General features: G+C 42.5%; 1 protein-coding gene across 1 annotated transcript in view; it reads right to left on the bottom strand.

The window, feature by feature from the left end:
- npepps (aminopeptidase puromycin sensitive) overlaps positions 1–15,898 on the bottom strand; it is a 19,752-nt gene extending 3,854 nt beyond the window's left edge. Inside the window, exons 1-18 of the mRNA XM_024260679.2 lie at positions 15,504–15,898; positions 11,228–11,312; positions 11,070–11,147; positions 10,877–10,998; positions 8,811–8,918; positions 8,203–8,403; positions 7,703–7,799; positions 7,593–7,626; positions 7,193–7,307; positions 6,939–7,103; positions 6,644–6,748; positions 6,513–6,573; positions 6,333–6,442; positions 5,475–5,538; positions 4,315–4,454; positions 3,021–3,155; positions 1,068–1,287; positions 842–984 (exon numbers count right to left, since the gene is read on the bottom strand). Coding sequence (XP_024116447.1) covers positions 842–984; positions 1,068–1,287; positions 3,021–3,155; positions 4,315–4,454; positions 5,475–5,538; positions 6,333–6,442; positions 6,513–6,573; positions 6,644–6,748; positions 6,939–7,103; positions 7,193–7,307; positions 7,593–7,626; positions 7,703–7,799; positions 8,203–8,403; positions 8,811–8,918; positions 10,877–10,998; positions 11,070–11,147; positions 11,228–11,312; positions 15,504–15,797 — 2,277 coding nt within the window. The 5' untranslated portion in view covers positions 15,798–15,898. The remainder of the gene's footprint in view (positions 1–841; positions 985–1,067; positions 1,288–3,020; positions 3,156–4,314; positions 4,455–5,474; positions 5,539–6,332; positions 6,443–6,512; positions 6,574–6,643; positions 6,749–6,938; positions 7,104–7,192; positions 7,308–7,592; positions 7,627–7,702; positions 7,800–8,202; positions 8,404–8,810; positions 8,919–10,876; positions 10,999–11,069; positions 11,148–11,227; positions 11,313–15,503) is intronic.
- Positions 15,899–19,487: the final 3,589 nt, after the last annotated feature.

The following is a 19,487-nucleotide window of genomic DNA, read 5'->3' on the forward strand; positions in this document are numbered from 1 at the left end:
TCAAAGGTCCATGAAAATGACAACAGAACCACATCAAACGGGCATCAAGACGCCGACGGCTTTGGAGCCCCAACACCCCAAAGCAAAACAGCATCAAGGAACCCCAGAGGAGCAAAAGAGAAATGAAGATAGAAGATTCTATTTATGGAAAGAGAAAAGTCGGATTCTGAAGGATTCTTCGGTGAGGATTTCATCCAGAAAATCTGTCGTCCAGATGAAAAGATCTGAATGGAACCGACAGAAAACGTGGAACAACAGCGGAAACTCTAGTGAAACATCTATGATGATTGGAGAGAGTCGGCTTCAAGCTAAGAGCACTGGAATAAAAATAGTTCATGGATCTGAATTTATATTTAATTAAAAATGAAAAAAATATACGATTCATTTCAGTGAAATTTTTTACCCTTTGAGGCAGAAAAAGTTTCTGTGGTTAAAACTTTCATTTCAGTTCCACCGTTAGACAACGGCTGCAGTGAAAACATTTAACCAGATTAAATGAGTTTGAAGTTTAAAAACGTAGTTTATTGATAATTAATCAAATCTAAAAACTAGAAGTGGGTCGACTTTTACTTGTACTTTTTGACATAAAATAGATTCTTTAATGCAGAAAACATTATTTTTTATTTAAAATCTTTTTTTTGCTTTTTCATCCCAGTTTTGACAACTGTTGGGTTTTAACAGTGTAAACATTAAGTAAATAAATTGTCTTTAAATGATAGATGTTATAATTACATCCGTCTCATCTCAGCTGAATCCTGAACATTCATTCCAACCTCCCCCCACATTCCAGCCGTTCCGCAGTTCTGCACAGACCAGCGCCGGTTCTGCTCCCTGGACCTACCGGGCTCCTCAGGTCTGCAGGCAGAACCTGCTTCCCGTCCACGTGCTCCTTGAATCTCCGCCTGGCCTCCTCCAGCGTGGGTTTGTGTCCCGCCTTCCCCAGCTTCCCCAGAACCAGACCTCTCAGCAGAGCGTCCAGGTGACCTGCAGCCACAGCGTCCCGCTCCGTTACAGACGAGCAGCTGAAACCTTCAACCAAATCCTGTCTGGACCGTGTCCAAGCTCACCTTCGCCCGGCTTGCTGTCCCAGCCCAGCTTGAGGCCGATGGGGGTGAAGAGGTCCCGGATGAACTCCTGGATCTCCTCGGGGAAGTCGGTGTGGGACAGCAGCGAGGACAGCACTCCCAGGTTGCAGCTGAGGTCGCTCCACACCGTGTAGTTGGGCTCGTTGACGAAGGCCTCCATCAGCTTCAGCACCTCCACCGTGCTGATCATTCCTGCACGAGACTGGAGGCGCAGAGCGGTCAGAGAAACGCCCCGGAGGAGCCATGAGCTTCAGCAGGCGGGTCAGGAAAACTCTGGCCTGAAGAAACACTTCCAGACGTATCAACTAGGAACACAGAGGAGTGTCAGAAACTCCTTCAGGAACAGACACCGGATGATCTGAACGTTACTGATTCCAAACGGCACAACAACCAAACTCAAAGCGGTAAATGGAAGATTCCATTCCAAAGATAAGGAGGGCGATTGCACAACCATCTGCAGATGGTTCTGAGGGGCGTGAAGACGAAAGAAAACCGTCACGGCAGCTGACAGGGAGGAAGATCGGCAGATAAAAGGCCCGTCAGAGATTCTCTTTTATGAGATCAAACTCCAACACTGCAACTGAACTCTCCCAAAACAAAGCAGAGTTCAGAATGGTTTGGCCTGCTTCATGTTTAAACCACACGCCGTGTTCTGCCTCCTGATTGGCTGCTGACCTCGTCAATCAACCTCCTCTGTGTTTCTGTCAAGAATCTGAAAACTGAAACCTGAAAGTAAGAAGACCGCGTTTTTACAGTAAAATGTTTTACTTTCTGTCTTGGAAGAAACATAATCTCATCAGGACAGCTTTTCAATCGCAAAATAACTTATAGAAAATGTCTCTAAATTGGTAGAATTTTTTCCCTGAAACAAGAATTCTTGGTGAGTCTATTTGTCTTCAGTGACTAAATGTTTTGCTTATTTAAAGAAAATCCACCAATAAGGTCAGAATTTCTGGTGGATTTCTAACAGTTTGTCAGAGTTACATGAATCTACTTCACAATCAGAACTTTGTTTCATTCTGTAAACTGGATTTTTTTCTATGGTTTGGGAGTTTAAACAAGAGAAAAGTGTGAAAATAATCACATCTGTCTGAGAAAAGTGGAGAAATTGTGGAGTTTTACAGCCTGAAGACATCTGGAATCCCTTTCACAGGTTATTTTCAGATCCACACGTTTGGGTCGGTTCTGACTGACCCGGAGGAGTTTTTCCTCTGTAAAGGTGTTAGCTTCACCACTCAGTCTCTATGAAGCGCGTTCACATATTTGTTGGGCCGTCTGAATCGACTCTTCTGGAAGAAGCTAGCTTATGATCGGACGTCTTTTTGTTTTCATCGCATGAACATAAAAAGACAAAGACAGTCGAAAAAAAAAGAGGAAGTGTAGTTTGCCAGAAATTATTTAAGTATATAACATAATCCTGCTCATATCTGTGGTTTTCAAGCGATACTTCAGTTGTCCGATCAATGTTTCCATATTTATCTGATATCTTTTACATCCCAAACTGTAAATAAAATGATACAGGTTGTCGGATTCATAAAAAATATTCATTAAACTTTAAAATTTATCAGGGTTTTACTTTGGAAAATGAGTGACTTCATATTTGGCGTTCGAAAATAAAACTGAATGACATTCAAACCCAGAGAGCGGCAGTCCTGCACTAAACCATCTTCTAGGACAGGGGTATTCAAGTCCAGGCCTCGAGGGCCGGTGTCCTACATGTTTTCCAACCAACCTTCCATTGAAGCTCCTTATTGGCTGCTAATTTCCAGGATCAGGTATGTTTAGCCAATAAGGAGCTTCAATGGAAGGTTGGTTGGAAAACATGTAGGACACCAGCCCTCGAGGCCTGGACTTGAATACCCCTGTTCTAGGGGTAATGGAGTCGTCTCCTTTGGCTCCTCCCACCTCCCACTGTGTGTGCGTGCTGGAGCTTACGAGGGAGAAGAGGTCGTTCTGCAGGCCCAGCCGGTCCACGGGCTGCAGGCTGAGGTCCCGGACGCCGGGCAGCAGACTCTCCAGCATGGCCGAGCTGTACTGGATGCGGTAGAAGCCCACCGTGCCGGGGTTGATCTGTCGGCACAAGAACCATCGACAGCTTCAGAGGTCGCGTAGGAGCACGAGGAGGAGCGGATCATGAATCAGAGGTCGGGCAGAACTGTTCTGAACAGACTCATTCCCAGCGGATCCTCAGATCCATCGCCCTACACGTCGATGGAGCACAGAGGTCAGACAAGCACAGACGTGTTCTTCTCGATTTACACGTCGATGAAGAAACCCCGAGCGGCTCCGCTCTGCCTTCATGCTCTGCTGCTGCAGGAGGTGTTGAAACTCGTGACTCATTCCATCAGAACTTTCTGGAGGATTCTTTAAGATCCAACCTGAACATGTTTGTGCCAGGATTCAGAGACGCTCCGACTCAGATTAACACAGATTACAGAGACGCCGCAGGAACTCTACCGTCCAAAGATAAAAACACAAAAGATAAGAAAGAGAAAGTCTTTTTGTAATGTTATTACTATTTACCACCTATAATTTCACTGAATAAAGGACCTACTAGTAAACCGAGCTTTAATTATGCTGAATAAACGTCACAGATGAGCAGAGAAATAAAGCTTTTAAACTCCTGCAGGAACAGCAGAATCTATTCAAGTTTTTCTATTGAATCCTCGACTTTGAATGAATATTTAGAGCTGCAGACGTTTCTAAAACAGTAAGAAGGAAACCGAAATAAATCCTTTACTTTCTAAATGACTCAAGCAGTTTTGATGTGTTTTCCAACAAGTTTCTTCCAGTTCATTTTAAGACTTTAAGACCTTTTAAGGGCCATGCATGTAGAAAACTACGACTAATCTCTCAGTCTATTTCCAATGCTCATTATTTCCCATTTATGATCAAAGCTGTAGCTTCTTTGTGTTTGTGCCGTGATGCTTTAGTGCTTTTCTCTTTTCTAACACAAGTGAGCATACAGAATAATAATTGGTTCTTCTGCTGTTTATTTACATCATTTGATCAAAATATTCATGGTCAAAAAATTGTATTTTTGACATGAAATGTGGAACAAAGAAGTTTGAAGACACAATTTTAAGGCTCAGTTATCAAAATTCCTGCCGTTTTAAGGTATTATTTTCAAATTCATAAATTCGAAGAGACTTTAAGACCCGCAGGAACCCCTCTTTACTGAGAACCTGAAGGCTAGAATGGGTTCAGGCTCTTGCTCCCAGGACCTCACCTTGACCCACTGGTCTGCGCTGACCCCGCTCAGGGTGACGGTGGTCTCCGGACTGTCCAGCAGAACCTTGACCTTGGAGCATTTGGGGTCTTCACTCGTGCAGATGCTGACGGGGACCATCCAGTGTGGACATTCCTCACCTGGTGGGTCAGGATAAACGCGTCAGCAGACGCAGCACGTCCATCTGACAATCCTTCTGAGTGCAAACGAGCAACTTTGACCATTTATAATTAGGAACAATTAGAATGTTGAGAAAATAAACTTTTTCTTTGTTTTCTAATCAATTTCTGAATCAATACCTTAAATAGATCTGATATAAACACGTATTTTTAATTGTGTGATTGCTCAGTAGCATTCACACTAAAGTGATTCTCCTTTCTGTAGCTTTTCAGCACGTAAAAACTCAATCAGACTTTCAGAGATTCCACCAATCTTGGCATTTAAACGTTCAGCTCGTTCAGGACGTTACTGCTTGTATTTTTTATATTCAGAAACTTTATAGTTCTTGAAATATTCTGCAAACTATGTCCATAGGAAATGAATGAGAAAGCCTTCGAATGTCAAAATGATAAGTAGATTAGCAACAAACCTTTAAATATATTCGTGGGATGTTTTCCTCTTATGGTCATTTTCAAAAGATGAGTTTAGCTTCTATTGTAGCAACATGCTAACATTTTTGACTACTTTACTTACTGAGGAATTTTAGGTTATTTTAGAGTTTAGCTAGTATTTAAGCAATGAGCTAACCTTTTGGCCAATTTGGCATCTACTAAGGTTTTTTGGGCTAATTTGGACTTCAGCTCATATTTAAGCAACACACTAAATATTTTTGCAAATTTGCCATGTATATTTTTTCAGAAATTTATGTCAACTTCAGCGCTCTTTCACGGATCTTTAATGAACTTTCTAGTCTTTTAGCAAATTTAACATTTTGTAAACAGCTTTTATATTTTCAGCTAATCTTTTCAGCAGTTAAAGTAAACTGCGTCCCTATTTTTAGTAAAAACCTTCAGCATCTTCAGCGACTCCTTTCAGCTAAATGCATTCACACTAACATTATCACAGGTAATGCATCTTTTCTAGCTCAAATTATCTTTTCTTATTTCTGAAAACTGCTTAAAATGAACCAAATTACATCAAAACTGTGCAGTTCAACTCACTGTTGTGCGGTCCACTGGCGCAGAACTTCTTCTGAGAGATCTTCAGGATGCGCTCCTCACCTTGCTGTAATCAACATCATTGAGGGCTTACCAGAAGTTTACAGACAGGCATCAAACTACGGTTAAATATTTATGTAGTTAACATCTAGAACAATAATTTAACTCAATAAATCTGAAAATGTCCAGCTTTTCTTACAGGGTTCCTACACGTTTCTTCAAGTTACATTTAAGACTTTTTAAGACCATACATGTAATAAATTAAGACCAATTCGGCCGTCTGTTTCCCATTTTATTAATTCATTCTCAATTTCTGATCAAAACTGCAGCTTTTTATCTTGTTTGTAGTCTGTTTTAGAGCTCTTCTTCTACGTTTTTTGCTTCTTTTCAAACCGGCGGTTGGCATTTAGCGTATTCGTGCATAAAGGTGCATTCACACCGAGCGTGATTCGCCCGTTTCCATGCTAACTCAGTGGTACAGATGTGAACTAAGGCGATCTGAAGTCCGGCGGCGCGACTTGAGCGGCCGTCCGGCAGCAGCTTGATTTAAGCAGCAAAAGTGAATTTGTGGATCAAATCGTGTTTGGTGTGAATGCACCTTTACAACTGGTTTTCCCCGTTTACTTCCATCATTTGATCAAAATAATCTTAATAGAAACATTTTTAATTTTTTTTCAAGCAGCTCAATTTTTTAGGCTCTGATATCAAAATTCAAGACTTTTTGAGGTATTAATTCCAAATTCATAAATTCAATACTTTGAAGAGACCCCTGCTCTTAGAAACCCGTCTCAGGTTGAGGAGGACTTGAATCACTAACAATGAGGCGGCGCTCCAGGTGAGCTCGCGTGTAGTGAAGCTCACCTGCTCCTGGTCAACCGCTATGATCGGGAAGCCCATTTGCTTGGTCCAGGAGTTCATGACTGCAGCGATGGGTTTCCCGCTGGCCTGCTCCAGACAGTCCCACAGGTCCTCTGTGGAAGTCAGCCGCAGTCAGAGGAGCAGCCACCAAAGCAAACGTCCTTACCTGGAGCACAGCCTCACCTGTCGATGCGTTTTTATGTTGGAACTTCAACAGATACGCGTTCATTCCTTTCCTAAAGTCCTGCGAAGAAAGCCTCAGTTTTGAATCTATGATTGGAGGCGCCGGCCGGGCCGCGTGCTCGACCACCAACCTCGTCTCCGATGTAGTTGTGCAGCATCCGGATCACAGACGCCCCTTTGCTGTAGGAGATGGCGTCAAAGATCTCGTCTACCTCTGACGGATGGCCCACATTCACCTGCAGCACAAAGCGTCCAACATGGCGGTCAGCCCGACAGAAGCCAGCGGGTTTGTGTGTTAGCTTCATCTGACAAACACTGATTGTAAAGTTTAGTTATTCCTGGATTCTACAGCCTCAAAGAAACACTTCTGCGAGTTTTAAAGAAGCATCTCAACCGTGGAGACTGACCTTCACCTGCTCGTCTCACCTCTATGGGATGGCTGCTGTCCAGAGCGTCCAGGTCCAGCGCGCGGGTGTAATCCGCGGAGACGAACTGGGTCCAGATGTCGTACTCTGGGAAGCAGTGGTCCACACACAGATACTCGATCCAGGACGCAAACCCCTCATTCAGCCACAAGTGGGTCCACCACTCCTGCACAGGAGGACACAGGCGGCGTTAGCCCACAGCTGCACCTCCTCCCTGTGCGGGGAGCTCCTCTGGGCCGTGTAAAGGAGGGTTACCATGGTGACCAGGTTTCCAAACCACTGATGGGCGAGCTCGTGTCCGACCACTAAAGCCACCCACTGCCTGGACGACGAGCAGGAGTTCTTGGGGTCGATGAGCAGCGCCGTCTCTCTGAAAAACCAGATCAACGGTTGGTCCCGTCAGATGGGTGACCGGCATGAAGGTGGCCGAGGACGGCAGGTGTAGGTCCATCGACCACAGCCGTTAAAAAACAATTAGACACATTGAAACGGGTCCAACTGGACCCCAAACAGCTTCTGGAAATGCTCAGGAGTTGAAAAGGTAGCAGAAAACAGAATCTTCTGCTCCAGACTCCTTCATACTTTTTCAAGGATTCAGTTTTCTTTTCATGACATCATGAAACGTGAGGTGTGTCGAGGAGCGACTGGAGCTCACCTGTAGGTAACAAGGCCCCAGTTTTCCATGGCACCTGAGCAGGTAAGAAGAGTTGGGCTCAAAATGTGTTTGTTCAAAACCTTCAACAGCAGAAACTGAGGTTCACTCACCAGCAGCAAAGTCAGCAATCGCTATGAGGTCGATCTTAGGCAGCGGATATGGAACGTTGAAGTAGTCTTTGTAGAAAGGTAAAGTCTTCGTAGCAACCTGGAGGATGAAGACACAGCAGGTGAACCACCATGGAGGCATAAAGCTTCAGAAATCTAAATAAAGTTCACCAACGTAAAGGTGTTTGGCTGAACGCCATCCTGTTCAGTTAAACAAAAATCACTACAAACAATAAACGACAATAAGCTGATGAACATCTGAGCGGCTGAAACCACGAGACGATTCCTCGATTCTGCAGCTTTTTACCGTCAGTAAAGGAGGAGCTGCGTTTGTCCACGACTTCAAAGGAAACAACTAGGATTTTATGCTTTTTTAAAGCAAACTTTTCCAGTATTATTTGGATTTTTTTGGACTAATTTCTTGAAGTCCTCAGACGTCTGTATTAAAGCTGATCTGGACAGATGGGATCCAGCAGCAGAGAAACTCCTGCAGCCGTCCTCACCTCCAGAGCGAACTTCCCCTGTTCGGCCTTCCCAACCGGCGTGTAGACGCGCACCATCACCCCGTCCGAAGACTGGCTCTCCACGTAGTCGTATTCGCCGATGACAAAAGCTACAAGGTAGGTGGACATGACGGGCGTGGTGGCAAACTTCACCTCCACCAGGTTCTCGTCCTCGGGGTACGGCTTTCGCTCGATGACATTCTGGAGAAACAGACATGCAGGAGTCAGGAGAGAAATGGAGAGAAAACTTCACTCAATGCTGCTTAAACGCAGCATCGTCCCACAAACAAACTGGATCTCTGCTCACCAACACTTCAGCAGCATTTCAAACTCACTAACACTTTTGTTTTTAGGACAAACCCTGAACAGTTTACGTTCAGGACGAGCTGTCAGTCGCCGGGATTCCTGATCACAAAGACCAGCTCCGACAGCCTGGAGAGGCTGATGCTGCCGGAGAGAATCTGAGGCTGCACAGTCGTCACATTTAGAAGGAATATCAGCCTGAGGGGAAATCGACTGTGTGGCCTTTGTTATGTAAGCTCTACGACAGACGGAAACACGAAAGAAGCTCGGCAGGAGGCGGCGGCCTCCTCACAGACGGCGCCTACCATATTTGACAAGGCTACCCGGTCCTTGGGGACGATGAGAGTGATGTCAAAGGTGGCTTTGATGGCGGGCTCGTCCCAACAGGGGAAAGCTCTGCGAGCGTCTGTGGCCTGAAGGAGACAAGCAGAGGTTGATGCTCAGTGTCAAGATCCAGCTGGACTTCCTCACATCCCAGTTTTCTGTGGACGTTTTGGGAAACATCATCCAAACATCTGTTCATTTGTTCTGGACACTCGTGTGACTGTACATGAGCACTGGACTGAGTGGGTGTGCGTCACCTGTAGAAAACTGCTCACTTCCAATTCAGTCGCCATTTTTTCACCATACTGACGTCACTATATTGGAGCCAGCCGACGTCAGTCAGCGTGACTGGTTCGAGTTGGTCTGTGTCATCGTTTCTATGGTAACCACTCTCACCAATCAGGAGAGAGCTTGTTAGAAGGCCACGCCTCTTCCCTTCCACTTTACAGGAGGCTACAAATAATCCGTCAAAGATTTTGAATGATGGACGTGGGGGCCAGCAGACTCCGCCTACTTTACTGAGGCGTCTGATTGGTCCGTTTAGGGCTTGAACAACTTTAAGTACAGAAATTCGTGCAGATGTTAAAAAGACCAAAACCCCACCTCCTATTGCAGTGGGTCCTAAACATTCTTTCTCCTCATACAATCAGACACCTGGTTCTGTTTTATGCACATTTACAGTTTTATTTAGTGCATGTCTTTAATAAATAAAGTAACAGAAATTTTTTTTTTAGAATTGCAGGTGGAGTTCGTGAATGAAAACCAGTGATAGGAATTTGTTCTCGGGTCATTCGTTTGGTACAGCACACCTCCACCTGAACACCGGCTGGACCTGGCAGCTCTCTAGAAGCTGCTCCAGCTGAACTCATCGGGCCGCCTGCAGCTTTTCCTTTGTGACGAATCCCTGAGTCTGCAAAGAGCAGGATCAGAGCCCCACAGGGACGCAGACGCTCCGACCAGAGAGCAGCAGGTGGAACGCAGCCGACTGCCTCGGGGCTTCCATCGACCAACATCTCTGTGCTTTAAATAACAACCTTTATCAAGAGTTTTTACACATCTATAAAACATGTCAAAGTCGAGGCCCTCCGGGTAATTCTATCCGGCCCTCCAGATCATTTTATTTTATCGTTATTAATGACCCGATGTTATCTTGTGCTCATTTCTAACTACTATAATTTCAACAAAATATATTTTTATGGAGAGTAAAATATTGAAAGTTATTTAAGGTTTAAGTTGATTTATTCTGGAATAATATTCCTGTCTTTTTATTATTCAGAATTATGTTAAAAAGTTACAGTTTTAAAGTTTGAAAAATTGGGATTCTGGAAGCTTTTTGGACAATTTTGGTATTTTCTACGATTTCTTAGGATGTTTTTGAGTTTAGCTAATATGTTAGCTACATGCTAACCTATTGGCTAACCTATTTTATTTTATTTATTTTTGGGGTTTTCAGCTATCTTCACTAGCATCTTCAGCAGTCAAATTCAGTTTACAGCATTCACACTGGCATTATCACAGGTAATGTTATATATCTAGGCATATTTATGTTAAAAAGTTTAGAAAATGTAGTTTTAGAGTGTTCAATAAATGTTTATCCTGTCTGACCCGTGACCTAAGGCGTTGTGCGACACCTCTGCTCTATAAACACGACGATGTCTGAATAATTCATTATAGATATGATTTCATGTCTAATATCTTTTAATTAAAAAATGAAAAGATAAATCAGACTAAAAATGAAAAATGACTAACATGTAAAAGCTGAGAGTTTTCTGAGATAAAAGGATTCCCTCTTGATCCTTTGGGATTAGCCCTCAGCAGCTTTAATACAAACACAAATACGTTTGTGTTTGGAGGTTTTATCTTCCTTCATAAAGAGCCTAAACGCTGTTTGCTCTCAGCAAACACGTCACGTCCTCACAGCCTCTGGGGGTCTGAGACCTGCAGACGGTCCTGGAAAAGCCTCAGTCAGCCCGCATGATCCCCGTGATGCTGCAGCGGCGAGGCCACGCCCCTTCGCTGCCCGTTCCTCTGGAGCGGATCCACTCACCTCGAACTGTGTGACAGCAGCGTACCGCGGCTCTCCAGCAGGAGTCGAGTATTTACTTCTGTAGAACCCTTTCATTTTGTCGTTCAGCTCCCCGACAAAGTCGATCTTCAAAGTCCCCGAGCCTGGAGAGGCGGAGACAGTTCTACCATGACCACGCCCACCACTCTCCAACAGCAGATGAAGCCTCTCCTACCTTTCTGAAGGGCGCTAGGGAACGACAGAGTGACCTTCTCATCCTCGTTTTGGTAGTTGAAGCCCGTAGCGTTTAATTCTAGAGAGGAGGAGGAGAGGAAGGTGAGGGGCGGAGCATAAAGAGATTTTTAAGCCGCTGAAGAACATCTCTGTCCTCACCGTCTCCTCCTTGTGCTGCAAAAGAAGCTGTGATGATGTCGATGTCGGCGCAGTTCATCACAATCTGATTTGTAGCTTGTGTAACCTGGAAACAAAACAACCAGATTTAAGTTTTGGTTTTACATCAACGTTAAATCTGCAGAAAAGACGAACTTAAAGTAACATAAATCGTACTGCAGCTGGAAACATTTGAGACGGATTTCATGACTGACAGAACAGCACTGAGCTGGACAGAAATCCAGTAGGCAGAGTGATGAGAAGAAACCAGGGGATTCCACGCAGACAGCAGACGCCACGCAGACGCAGACAGCTGACGCAGCTGGCAGAGCCACACAGTGACATTCAGCTGGTGTCAACGCCGTTCGGCTGCCGTCTGCGATTTCCGGAGGCTGACGAGGCCCAAACACGACAGCTGACAGAACCGACGCTGCGGGCCCTTTCAGCGCACGTCTGCCCTGCAGACGGGATGCAAGGACCAGCATGACCCCCCACTCACCCACCCAGACCCTCAGAGCAGCATCTGGACTCCTCCATGACTGTTATCAATGTCAGAGTTGTTTTCAGGTTTCATTTGGGTCAAAACAAATCAAAGCGTTCGGATCTGAAGAGTTAAAGATCCAGAAATGATTCACATCATGAGACTTAAAGTATTTAAAAGTATTCTTCTCAAACTAATGTTGACATGTTAGAAAAACTATATATGTGATTTTTATTCAACTAGCAGCATCTAAACACATTCAACAAACGTTAATAAAGCATAGAAGGTAAACAGAGTAGAAGCACACATTTGGACTTTATTACAGTTTACTGCTCAGATAATGTGAAGCTTATGAGCTTTTATAGCCGTGGACAGGTGTGAGTCCCACACAACAACCACGTTCACCCGGCAGGTCAGGAGCTTCCAGCTCTTCAATATTTACAAGATCCTAGTAATAAAAACGACCCTGGCAGAGCCGTTACTGCAGCTTTCAATAGTAATCCATTAATGAGAACTTCTATTTCATGCTCTACAGTTAAAATGTTTTAACATGAGTAACTTGAGCCACGTTTTCTTGAAAAAGACAAACGCGAGAGCAGAAACGGGACTCGGAGGAAAGGTGACGCAGGAGTTCTCCTGAGCGACTCCACAGGACGGAAACGCCAAGCAACGCTGGGAGCTGCTTTGTTTGTTCTGTCAAACCCTCGGGACGTTTTCTCTGGAAAGTCAGTTTCCGGATCGGAGCGGCAGTCACCTTTAACCAAGGACGCGACACGTTAACCCACAGAGACGGCGTTAACACGGCGTGCTGTTTTCTGCTAACCGTGGAGGAGGAAAACGATCAACACAAGAGCCGTCAGGATGAGATGTTGGATCATTCCAACTTATGCTGAGATTACAAAGTGTAGTGAATGGATGCAGATGAAGGTCAGAGCAGAAAAGGCTGAACAGAGTTCCCCAGATCCCAGAGCAAAGACTCCCGAGCAGCTCCAGCAATCTGTTCATACATACAGAATGGCATTGAACAAGAAGATTAGCCCCACATTTAGGGAGCTGAATCGGGGCCAATATTATTGAAACCCAAATAAAACTACTTGAAAAAATATTGATCTTTTCCCAACAGAAAAAAAAGAATATCTAAAACTTGTTGCTATTCTAAAGTTAACGTATTTAATTTTAGGTTCAAATGTTCTGTTTTTTAGGCTTCAAAACTCAAAATTTCAATGTCTAAACTTTTTTTCCAGTTTAAGTAAGTTTTCTCCTTTAACTCTTTTTTAGCCCCGCCCCAACGCGCCACAACAGGGCCAAACGATTTGAAACCGAAATTTTCAGATTCAACACTGGAAAAAATATTTTTAAAAATAAATAAAAAGTTGAGAGTGAAAGAAAGATTTGAAACTGAAAAAGTTTTGACATTGAAATTTTGAGTTCTGAAACCTAAAAACCAGAACATTTGAAGCTGAAAATAATTACGTTTATTTTAGAATAGCAAAAAGTTCCAGACAGTTTAAAACATTTTTGGCCAAGCACCAATAATTTTTTCAAGTGATTTTATTAGGGTTTCAAACAATATTGGCCCCGATTTAGCTCCATACACATTCACCATCTGGTCCAGCTGAGAGCTCAGCGCTCAGATGGGAACGTTCAAGGTTACTAGGAGCTTCCTAAACACCAGTGGAACCAGAGGAGGCTTTAATACGAGAACAGAGAAAAACCCTCACCTAATGCTAAGACCTGACTTAACAACAAAGCAGAAATTTGGGTCATTGTGTTAAACATTTATTACCCAGAGATGGATCAGGATCAGAGAAAAGCTAAAGGTGTGGGCAGGTGTATGACGGAACCAGATAAAGACAAATGATTAGAGCCGCGAGCCGACAGTCACAGGAAAATGACCAGAACTAAAAGAACATACAAGACACTCAATGACATGAAATGATAATCTGAGACACGATGAATCTGGAAGCAGGAGGAAGACTTGATGGCAGCAGATTAACAGAAGAGTTCTGGACCGATTAAGACATTTATGGAAACATGGAGTCAGAAAACTACAAGTAAAGTTCTGAACGAGCAAAAGACAGTCAGTAAAAGAAAACAACTTTAGTCCAACGACTCGGACAAACGGTAACAAATAAACATCATGGGGGGGGGGGGGTCTGTGTGATGACTGCAGATAATGACAGATCCAACGGGATCCATAGCTAAAATACACAGACAGGAGACAGAGGAAAGTTCTGGAGAAACTTTCTAAACGTAAAAACTTTGAGAGTGAAAACATCTCACTGAAAATGTGTGTGTGGGGGGGGGGCACTGGGGTTCAAAATTAGATTAGCGTGTCATCGGCAAATGTGATTCGACGTCTGTCTTTCACCACGACGAGGAGCAGGTTCTCAGGTCAGAAACGTTCGTTACATCATCACAAAAACGATGCAGCATCTTTGCTCAACAAGATGCTAATCTCTGGTTTCTAATAAATATACCAAGAGGGCAAAGAAGACTTAATGTTACTCGACAACAAACTTCATTCTGTTTAAACTTCTATTCTAATCATATCTGATCTATTTGGTCTTTTCACTATGATTAATGTGTTTTTAGCCAAAAATTAAAAAAACAGCGCAGTTTTCTAAGACATAATTCATTCATTAGAAATCGACCTCTGTTGGTGGGGAGTAAACCTGCTCTTATTTCCCATCATCCTTTTGTTTACACTCTCCACTGGCTGACCTCACATTCTGAACCTAACGTTAGCAGTCCAACAAAAATGGTGAGCATATTGTTTGAAACCGCAATAAAATTATTTGGAAAAGATATTAGTGTTTGCCCAAAAACAAATAAATAAAATAAAATACCCGAAACTTTTTGGTTTTCTAAAAGAAACTTAATTATTTTCAGCTTCAAATGTTCTGTTTTTAGGTTTCAAAACTCAAAATTTCAATGTCAAAACGTTTGTTTTCAGTTTCAAATCTTTTTTCCACCTTTAACTCTTTTAGTTAGATACACTCAAACGCAGCCAAAAGTTTTGAAACTGAAATTTTCACATTGGGGGGAAAAAGTGTTTGAAACAGAAAACTAAGTTTTGAAATTGAAATTTTAGAGTTTTGAAACCTAAAACACAGAACATTTGAAGCCTAAAATAATTACGTTTATTTTAAAATAGCAAAAAGTTCTGGGCATTTTATTTTATTTGTTTTGGGGCAAACGCTAATATCTTTTCCAAGTAGTTTTAATTGAGTTTCAAATAATATTGGCCCCAATTCAGCTCCATACCCAGGAGGTGGGAGGAGTAGCGACTCGACTTTGCCATGATTTAGCAAACTAGTTACCGCTAGCTAGTCGTTCTGGTTTAATAACAGACACCGTTTACAGACGGTTATAACCGAGCGGTGGAGAAGTCATCCTTTAGAAAAAACAAACACCGTTTACAGACGTCGCCAAACCGCTTTGGACCTGGTTCGGTCCATTAGCAGAAACTCCTTTCCAACTGTTAGCTAGGCTAACAGGATGGTTTCGATCCACGAGTCTCAGCCGCCGCCGTTACTTTGAGGACTCTGCTAGCTTCGGGATGCAGCTAAAAATACGTGACCAACGTCCGTCCCCCGGAGGGACGGCTTGACCGGTCTGATGGCGTCGGGAGCTAGTTAGCACCCGTCGGCTAATGCCTCCGAGCTAACGGGCTAATCGCGATCAATACAACCTGGCTAACGACTGGTAACGTTAGCCGGTGGGATTACATAACTAAATCCCCTCCAGGCAGAGACAAACCTCCACCCTGCGCGTTAGCCTCCGGCTGCACCGTACCTCCACCGACGCCTCCAGCTTCCCCTCGAACGTGAAGTCGATCAGGTCCGGCTTCAGGGAGAGCCCATAGTTGACAGGGTAGACGTCAGTCGGTAGCCGCACGAAGGGCCTCCTCTCGGGCATGGTTCCTGTGAGTTGTCTGGTCGCTGTACCAGAGACGGCGCCGTGAGTGACTCCGGGGATCCTTCCGAGTTGGACGAGAACGGGGCCGAGTAGAACGGGTGACGTTGAACGGCAGTTATGGAGTGTGAGCGCAAACGACAGCGAGACCGCGCGGCCCAGAAGCAGCAACATCAACTGACGCCCCGTCAGCTCCGCACGCAGCTCCACTCCTCTGCCCTCACAGCCCAAACAACCCCTTCTCTGCTGTTACTGCCCCCTGCTCTTCTTTGGTTCCTTCCCAAAACACGGCGTCAAATAATGCGACGCTCACTACTACCACCTGCAGGATTCCGGGGGAATTACAGCAAACATTGACAACTTCCTTGGGGGGACAGGGCATAAAACAAGAATAAAGAATATTTTAATCCTTGTATATTTTTATTTTTTCTGTAGAGGCTAAAAATATTTTAAGTCATTTTCTTTACAATTATTTGGGATGGGGGCATTTCCTCACCAGTCTCTCTCACGTTTATAATAATTTGCTAAAATTATGTTTATGATTTGGAAAATCAAATAATTAAAGACAAACAATAACCCTTTATTTTGATTATTTTAACCATTTTTGTTATTCATTTTAAATGGATTCGAGAAAGAATGAGAACAGCTTTAATACATACAGTTTGTTTGATTGAACATTTTCTCCAAACACTCCTTTTTGTAAAAAAATCCACAAAATATTTTCAATACTTTCTCGATCTGCCTGATTGAAAGAGTAGACGCAGACACTGCAGATGCTGCATAGCCTGCAGACACTGCAGATGGTGCAGACGCAGCAGCTTATCTTCTAACCAAAACAAAAACATGCAACCACATTTCTCAAATGCTTACCTTTCTCCAGACTTCCTGTTTATTTAGGATCCGGTTCAAGATTTAATTATAATCTTTTAAAAGTCTTAATGTCATGGAACCACCCAACATTTCTAAAATAATTCATGTTCCTCCAGAAATATGCAAGAGACTTCATAGTTTTCCAACACTGTGGAAAATATTTCCTCTACAGATCAGAGCAGAATATTGATCCTTTTACACCCTGCGTGATTGTTTTACTGGCTGTTAATTCATGTCTGAACTAATTCTGACGCATTTATGTCCTGGCTGTGCTAATACATTGACTAATATGCAATGACCCAATTTAAATAAATAAATAAAGTTGTGAGATTAGGAGATTATAACTCTTAATTTGGTTAAATCATGAAAAGAAGAGAAACGGGAGTTTCCTCATCCTTTCTAATGTTTTCTAGTCCCCTTTTCTATGTAAATGGTTTTGAGAGTTGAACTAATTCAATGCTGAAGATGCTTCCCTTAAGACTAAAACCAGCCCATATCATGTTTGTTTTTCCCATTTCAATCCACAATGCGAGAAACCTTGTTAAGTAAATGAAATCTGTTCTTGTAAATCAAAACTTTTCTCTGCCTCTTCGTGTTTTTTCAGTTTGCTTTTCAAATTTCATGTATTTATTAGTATTTTGTGTCACAAACGCACACATCGGTCTGTACGGCTTTTGTTTCTCACAGAAATGGAGACGACAGAGATCCAGAGGTGTTGTTGAGTTGACCTCTCAGCCGAGCCTTCGTCGTCTCTTATCTTCTGTTGCCTCCCTCACATTTTATAGCATCCTAATTTTCTCCGTTGAGTGTGTGTGGCGCTGAAGGCAATTCTGCTGCAATCATTAACCCACTGAGCGTCTTACAACTTTGCCCTTTGAAATGGTTTGTTTTCGTCTAGATGTTTCCGGCTTGTCCCTCTCCCTTTGCCCCTCCCCTTTTTCCTCACCCATTTCATTATCTATGTATTTATTTATTTATATGGATTGTAATTAAACTCACAACTCTTCCACAGCCTGGGGCTGGTTTCTCTTCCTAAGTATCAACTACAGCTTCATCACTCTCTGTTCTTGGCCGTGGACCTCGCCTCTGGCTTGTTGTGGCAATTTAATCTGGAAGAACTCTATACAAACATGTAGTTGTAGAGTTAGATAAGCTCATTCTTCTTAAACAGTCCTGGTAAATCGCCAGTCGGTCCTGGGAGAGGATCCGTCCTTCATGTGGACATCCCTGAGGTTTCCTCTTTTTTCCTCGAATCAATTTTTTCAATCCTAAATCAGAAAGAAGGTCTAAGAGCAGGGATAACCAGTTTAATTTAGTCTGTTTAGTTTAGTTTAACAATCAGCTATTGTTTCTGTTTTGTGACGACCTTCTGCTTCTGTACAATTACCTATGAAGCCCAATAAGGCCACTGTTTTTATATAAATAAAATTGAATTGAATTTTATGCAATTAAAACCTGAAACGGGTCGGTGCCGACCGTAACATCAGACTGGAGTTAAGGAGTTTGGAAAACGGAGAAAACGGAGAAACCTTCTCCCATCAGAGGTGAGGTCTGCGGCACTTCCTGTCTGCCGTGTTCAGGCCTGTTCAGGACGTCTTCACCCTGGAGACTGGAATCCATTCACGCCCGCCACACATGAACAGCAAACGAACGACGGGTGTGCCCACCCCTGAGCCGCACCGAGCATCAGGACATGAGCCGACCGCTCCAGCTGGAACATTTGCTCACATTTAGTGATTTAATTTAGTTGTGACACTTCTGAATCTGTGATCACATTCATGACCTGAATTCCCAACAACAGTAAACTCCACTGAGCAGAAAAATGTCTTCTAGATCGACCTTAGCAATCCAGCTGCTCTAAAATAACATGGAACCAAACAAACTGTTTGAAAATCTGTATTTTAAAGTTATTGGGTGTTGTTTACACAACACAAAAGCAAAGGTTTTCACATATTTAGAGCAAACCTTAACCTCCGTCACTTCCTAATGAATGACTGGTCCAAAAAGTTCATTGATCAGTCAAAACTTTGTTAGGATGTTGGTTTGTTTACTTTAATTCAACATGAATGTGGTTGTTGGAAATGACAAAATTAGCCTAAATCGATTGTTCATGATTTGTCCTTATGTTGTGAAGAACACTAATAAACCGGATTTACCACAAACAGGAGCAGTTTCTCTGTTGGGTGGATAAACTCCCTCTGGACTCTCGCCTGGTTACCTGTTGACCTTTGTCATATTATGGCTCAAAAAATCAGAGAGTTTTGTCAGGAAGAGTTTTGTAGTACCGTTTACTGACGGAGCAAAATGTTGTGTTCTGGAAATGGTTTCCAATAATAATTTAAAGTACTGTTTAGGTCTTAATTTACAATTCAGTTTGGAATTTGATAATATAATCTAAAAAGGTACATGTTACAATTTTGATATATGAAAACAACCTAATCAAATTTATTAATTTAAAACTAAATATTTAAATAAAGCAACCAATAAAAGTATTGTGGAGAAGCTTTTTATCTTCCTTTAGTGACATATCTAAGAAAAATGTAAATGTCAATCAAAATCACAAACTACAAAGCAACTATAGCAGCTTAATAATGCAAAACTGGGAGAAAGATCAAGTAGCAAATATTAGAATCTAAAAGCATATAAAAAAAAACCTAAGGTACGCAATTAATAATAATTAATAATAATTAATATTAAAAATGAGAAAAATAATGAACTATAACAAAAATATAGTAATAATCATAACAGTAAAAACAATGACAAATAAAAGAAAAGTAATGAAAAGAAAAAAAGCAGTAGTTTGAATATTCATATAAATATTTGAAGTATTGTATCCAATTTTTAAAGGGATTTACAAAACTGATGTAATTTTTAAACACACGTATAAATGCTCAGTTTTGAACAAAGCAACATTTATTAAAAACTAATTTTCTTGAAGTTATCAATTTAACTTGTTTTACGTTAAAAGCAATACCCCCTAAACATATATTAATC

This window comes from Oryzias melastigma, unplaced genomic scaffold (genome assembly GCF_002922805.2).
Source record: "Oryzias melastigma strain HK-1 unplaced genomic scaffold, ASM292280v2 sc00204, whole genome shotgun sequence".
Lineage (NCBI taxonomy): Eukaryota > Metazoa > Chordata > Actinopteri > Beloniformes > Adrianichthyidae > Oryzias > Oryzias melastigma.